Raw genomic sequence first — 6,777 nt, 5'->3', positions numbered from 1 at the left:
TAAGTGGGACAAAATGAGTAATGACTAATTCGAATTTCTTCTTTTTAACTGTGTGGTGCGTAAATATATCGTGAAGATATATAAAAACATTTTTATGTCGAGTTTCGTTAATTTCATGTCATGTACCATTTTTCCATGATCCTCTTTCAATTTGACCTAGATATTTTAAATTTCTGTTGATGTGTATGAGTCTTTTCTCAAATGTAATCATGGAGAAGTGAGGAGACAAATTTACCTTTGGTTGTCTTATTCATTTTGGTTCAGCTAAATTTGTCTTTTATATGCTCAAAGAAAACGGGGATAATTTTCTGAAATAGTGTTCAGATTTATGTTAGTGTTTTTAATGCATTTAGAGACGGTTTAGCTGGTATAGTTTCTGTAAGGTTACACTTTTACTTGTTTCAGCAAATAAATCTCCCTCAAGCTACACTGTATCACCTTAAAAAAAGGACACATTGAAAATGTAGACCAGATTATAATAAAACAGAGTCCTTGGAAACTAGTGATATTCTCATGAACAAAAAGTAATATAAATGGAATATGTTATATGGCGTGAGGAAAAAGTCTAATATTTCAAGTGTTTACTCTTCAGAGAGAGAAAAAGCATCCAAAATGTTAGACTTCTCATCTTCATGGTATAAAATATATTCCACTGTGTGGATTGTTTGTAGTCCTGGATATACTGAATGAAGAATGTGATGCTGTTTATCATAGTTATGATCAATCAGAGTTGACCTGGGCCAAGTGACAACAATTGATTTTAAACAAATATTTAAAAAAACCTAGTATATATCTATAATTTAAAGATATGTGTTTAGGAATTAAATCTTAGGTCCTTGTGGATTTCATTTTATACATGTAGATTCTTTGCAATATTGTCCCACGTGTAGACTTTAATCATACCAAAATAAAAAACAGTTTAGTTGTTTAATTAAGGATTTTTATTCACAACAAATTTAATGTGTGTGTGTGAACTAAATTATAGCAAGTGTGTGTATATTGAATAACTGTGACACTTGTGCATTGATGTGGAACATTTAAAGAAAATGCTATAGAATGAAAAGAGTATAAACTGATAAATTATTTGTTTTGAAAGGCAGCTGTAAAATGAGTAGTAGTTACTTCTTGTAAGTCATTGAACTCAGGTACAACATAGATTATACAGAGATTAAAGTATTGATAAAACTTGAGGTAATCAAATAAAGCAAATGAAATCGGTATCCAAATTGCAAGCAGCTTGTGACAAAACTTGTCTGTCTCTCTCACTCTCACTCAATAATACATGCCATGCAGGGCTACTTATGTGTGTGTATATACATATGTGTATAAGTTGTTACATATATAAATGTCCACCTGCTCCAGAAATTAAGAATAGATATGATGCATCATCATCATCATTTAACGTTTGTTTTTCATGCTGGCGTGAGTTGAACAGTTTGACAGTGTTCAGTGAGTCAGAGTTTCATCAGGCCCAAATGTCAGCTTTGGCATGGCTTTGCTGGCTAATACCAACCACTTTTTTTTCCCTGTAACACTGGTATTAGTGAGGTCATCAGGTAACTTGCAAGACAAAGGAAAAAGCTTCTTCGACTGAGTAGGAGGAGGTGACTTTATGCCAGGTGTTGAGAGCTAAGTGGTACAAGGACAGACATAGGTGTCTTGCTATTGAGGAGTTACATGGCTACTCTACATTCTGTAAGGATGGGTAAGAGTAACTGGAAGGGAGATAAAGATGGTGGTGACAGGGTGCCAGAATGTACTCTTAACGTAAAAGATGTTGCTTATGAAAAGAATACAGATATTGGATCAGTTAGAAAGAGAGGGTAATTTCATAAAAGTGTGAGAGGAGAGTGACAGATGGTTAGAGATTGAACTAGTGGTGGATGTAGTAAGTGATTAAAAATGCATAGCTGTGGTGGATGGTAACTATAGAGAGATATAAGTGGCTCAGGAAAGAGGGGGGTGACAAGCAGCAACACAGGAGCTGTGGAGAGCAGCAATATCACATATATATGTAGATTGATCAGAAGGTAGGAAAATGATGTGCAGGGTGTGAGACTGGAGGGGATGAAGAGAGTGATGTTGCAGAAATGGAGGTACACAAAAGTGTCTATAGTGTGTGGGGCAACAAGTGGAGGCATCAAAAGCAGATATGAGAGGGTGTTGAGAATGACAACTTTACTTGTCTTCTGTACATGCTAGAAAAATGGAAATAATATTAGACATTGGCTATTTTTGTCACTGCATTTTTATTTCTACTGAGATTATTCTAATGCTCCATGTATTTGAGCCCAATCCAGCTCTCTTGACTAAAATATTTTTGTTTTCCCCAAATATTTTTGAAAAAGAAATTTTGAAGAAGAAACAATATTCTAAGGTTTAATAATATCTAAAGTAATTTTTAAAGTTGGTTTTATTATCAATTTAATATTTCATCTTATACTCAACAGCTGATGGAAACTTGTGTATTTATCACATATTCTTCCCAATGAAACATTCAACCATAATTTTTTTCGTTAACCCTTTTTATACCAACTTGCCTGAAATTGCCCTGGCTCTATGAAATAAGCTTCCTATTTTAAAGGGATCTAAATGAAAACTTTACTCCAAAATTTTATGTTACTTTATATTCCATACACCAGTTTAAAAAGGACAGTGATTTTATTTATAGTGTATTCCAAAAGAAATATGGTAACAAAAGAGTTAAATGTTTAGATTTCAATAGCACATACATATGAAGTAATCCTTAATTTAGAATTTAAAAGTTTTAGTTTGAATCCAGTCTGATAGTATGTAGACATTCAGAAAATAGATGCCTGAGGAAAATTAGAGATCAAAACTGGTTAAAACTTAGTGTATTTCTTAAACTTTACATCTCTAAACATAAAGTAAAATAGTCTGAAAAATTATGATTACTCTTGTTATTTGAATGATTTCATTTTTTTATACCTGATTTATCTGCAGGTGAGAATGCCAAGTGAAGAGGGCAAACATGGTGATGGTGGAGACCAGAAGCCTGTGTCTCAGAATAATTCTAGTCTGTCATCAACAGCACCTCCACCAACTTCAGCAACTGGCGGAACTGGCACAAAATCACAATCACAACCCATGGTAAGCGTTCTTCATCACTTCTTTCTGAAAGTGTTTTTCAAATGAATTGAAACTTTGTGTTAGTTAAACAGAGATTGCAGTACAATGTCCACAAACATTTTGGGTTCTCTTAGATTAACTAGGTTAGTTGTTAGAGGGAAATCTGCAGAAAAAGGTGGTTTTCAGAGTTACGTAATTTAAAGTGTATATGTGATTTATAAAGAGTTATCTGTTCAGGGGAAATGAATCACACCTCGTAGTTATAGTGTATTCTTCAGTTTCTGGCATTTAACCCTTTTGTTACTAACCCGGCTGAAACCGGTTCTGGCTCTGAGTACAAATGTTTTGTTTTCATTTGTTTTGAATTTAAATCTTCCACCAAACCTTAGTCACAATTTATGTTCCTAACACTAGCTAAATGATAACTAAGTTATTTTACTAAATTCTTTGTTATTTTTAAAGTAATTGAAAGAAACACAGAACATCTCAGAATAAATACAGTAGCGAAATGTTCGACAATGTTTATCATTCCTTATATGAGTGTAGCCTCTACAGTTTACAAGAGACTTCAGAATAATAAATAACATTGTGTATTATTTGTGTGTGTGTGTGTGTGTAAATAATAATAACAGGCAGAAAGCAGGTGTGGTATTCAAAGCCTTATAGGACATATATTTCATCAAGATGCTGAAATAATTGCATAACAGTAGTAGGAGCTTGATGCAACCATGAACTTCACCTCAGTGTTCTGCAATATATAGCTTCAGATATATACGTTCCACCCCACTATATAAATTATCAACAACTTTGTATGTCTCATAGGATTGCAGAGGACAAAATAAAGCATCATATTAAGGAAGTCTGGCTAATTCCATGTTTCCCTCAAAACCAAATATGTCTGGCATAAGAGAGAGAGAGAAGAAAAAACTTATAAAATCATAAAAAGATGTGTAAAAGGAGAAGAACAATAATCAAACTACTGTTTATTATTACCGGTGTAATGTGTTTATTATTACGAGCATAACGCCCCTTGCAAGGTTCATATATATATATATATATATATATATATATATATATATATATATAGCCTTCAGGTAGATGGCCCTGCTCGGTCTGTAGAAAAGGTGGAGATAGAAACTCCATAAGATGTACTCAGTGTAAGCTAGGGACACATAAGAGGTGCAGCAATATCAAAGGAAGGTTAACAGGGAAAATAGTGTTTGTGTGTGGAAGGTGCACAGGTACAATAAACACTATAAATGTACAGAAAATAGACTCCATCAAATGCCAAGCAGGGGAAAGCTAGAAGTAGTTATTAGCTTCTGTAATCTATGTGACCAAATCAGTTGTGGAGGTGGATACTCCAAGATGGTCCTAGAATAAGAATTGGCTGGGTAAAGTTCAGAGAGTTACTACTTCTGTTGATAACAAAGAGCTTCTCCCTCAGAGTGAAAGGCAGACTGTATGATGTTTGTGTGCAAACATCCATGCTACACAGCTGTGACTGCTAAGGATATGCGTAAGCTTGAAAGAAATGAAACTAGTATGCTTTGCTGGATGTGCAATGTCAGTGTGCATGTACGATAGGCATCAGATGTGGTGTGCAAGAGAAACGGCTGCATTGGTATGGTCATGACTTGGATGAATGTGAACAGTTGTTTGAAGAAGTGCCAATCTCTACCAGTGGAAGGGGGAGACCCAGGAAGACATGGGATAAGATGGTGAAACATGATCTTTGAACATTAGGCCTCACAGAGGCAATGACTAGTGATGATTTATTGTCCCTGCCTTGCCCCAGCTCTACTTGTTTCATTTGGCTCAAATTTAGGTCTGCTTTAGTCTACAAGATCCAAAAGTTTTAAATCCGTTTCTTCTAATGATAGCATTGTTGTTTCCAGTTTGCACTACTAAGTTTGCTGATTCTGGTTTCAAACTATTATCCTTTTTTGTACCATACTTCTGATCTGTGGAATAGGCTATATAGGATACAGTACATGGATTTGACATCCCATCAAAGCAGCAAGACTTTCTAACCTGTCCACGGGAAGAATGATATGGTAACTGAACGATGGTCACAATAAAAACAACTTTTCTCTTTTGAGATATAATATCTTTAATACCATTTGACAGCAGTCTTTTATAAGAGTAAATTTTCTATAGATAAGAGCAGGGATTATCAACATGAAATTGTGGAACTTTGTGTGACACTAGGACCTTGGATACATTAGTCCAAGGGAAAGATACTTATAATGCCAACATAATTTATGTCCACTGAAATTAAATAATAGGTGGTCTTTTGTTTGTTTGTTTTTTAAGATTCTGATGCAAAAAGCACTTTTGAAAAATAATAAAGTTTTACTTAATGTTGATGATTTTACAGCTGGTATACTTTTTACCCTTTAGCATTCAGATTTCTTTGTCATGTGTATTGTTTTTATTTGCATTGTTTTGAATGAATCACACATTATTTTGTAGCTTCAAGATTTCAATGATGTACTCTTCTTACTTGTTTCAGTAATTTGATTGCGGCCATGCTGGAGCACCGCCTTTAGTCGAGCAAATCGACCCTAGGACTTATTCTTTGTAAGCCTAGTACTTATTCTATTGGTCTCTTTTGCCGAACCGCTAAGTTATGGTGACGTAAACACACCAGCATCAGTTGTCAAGCAATGTTGGGGGGACAAACACACATATATATACATATACATATATACGACGGGCTTCTTTCAGTTTCCGTCTACCAAATCCACTCACAAGGCTTTGGTTGGCCCGAGGCTATAGTAGAAGACACTTGCCCAAGATGCCACGCAGTGGGACTGAACCCAGAACCATGTGGTTGGTAAGCAAGCTGTTTGTATATTTTTAGAAAAACATTGTAGAGTAGGTGTGAGAGATGGGATTTGGTCAGTTTTAACATAAGACAGATACAATATTTGGGCTATATATGGCCAGATTAAACGTAAAAGGATTAAGCCTCCATTACAAAAGTTCAGAAGTCACTTTTAAATTTGATTTTTGCTTCATTTAGGATGTATGAACTTTTACAATGGATTTTAGACAGCAGTTATAATAAATCTGGTTAAGCACTTCTTTTCTATACATCTTAACACTAAAGAAATGTCAGTAAATATATACTGAGAGATTTTCTGGGATTTCATAGCCCAAAATTAGAGGTGTGCATTATACATATTCATCAATGATGATGATGATGATGAATACATACTCATCATCATCATTGTTCTAATATCATCTGTTCTATGCTTGTATGGGACAGAGTTTTCTATGGTCAGATGCCCTTCCTAAAATCAATCTCTTCCTACAAATCAATCCCTACCTGTTTCCAAATAAAACACAAACCCCTTCAAGTAGATGGCCCTGCTCAGTATGCAGTAAAGGAGTAGGTAGTAACTCTATAAGATGTACCCGGTGCAAGCTATGGACACATAAGAGGTCCAGCAATATCAAAGGCAGATTAACTACAAAGTTAGTCTTTGTATATGGCAGATGTTCAGGTGCAATAAACACTGTGAACAAACAGGAAACAACTTCTATCTCATCCCAGGGAGAAAAACTAGAGGTAGTTGATAGCTTCCGCTATCTGGGTGACCAAGTTAGTAGTGGGGGTGGGTGCGCTGAAAGTGTAACTGCTAGAATAAGAATAGCCTGGGCCAAGTTTAGAGAGCTCTT

General features: G+C 35.1%; 1 protein-coding gene across 1 annotated transcript in view; it reads left to right on the top strand.

Annotated features, from left to right (window-relative positions):
- The first annotated feature begins 2,939 nt into the window (after positions 1–2,939).
- The window catches only part of LOC106875273 (WD repeat-containing protein 5), a 21,217-nt gene continuing 17,379 nt past the window's right edge, over positions 2,940–6,777 (top strand). The window contains exon 1 of the mRNA XM_014923360.2: positions 2,940–3,111. Within this exon, the coding sequence (XP_014778846.1) occupies positions 2,971–3,111 (141 nt within the window). The 5' untranslated portion in view covers positions 2,940–2,970. The remainder of the gene's footprint in view (positions 3,112–6,777) is intronic.

Source organism: Octopus bimaculoides, chromosome 2 (assembly GCF_001194135.2).
Source record: "Octopus bimaculoides isolate UCB-OBI-ISO-001 chromosome 2, ASM119413v2, whole genome shotgun sequence".
Taxonomy (NCBI): Eukaryota; Metazoa; Mollusca; class Cephalopoda; order Octopoda; family Octopodidae; genus Octopus; species Octopus bimaculoides.
Note: the sequence above shows the minus strand (reverse complement) of the source record. Positions and strands in the feature narration are given on the sequence as shown.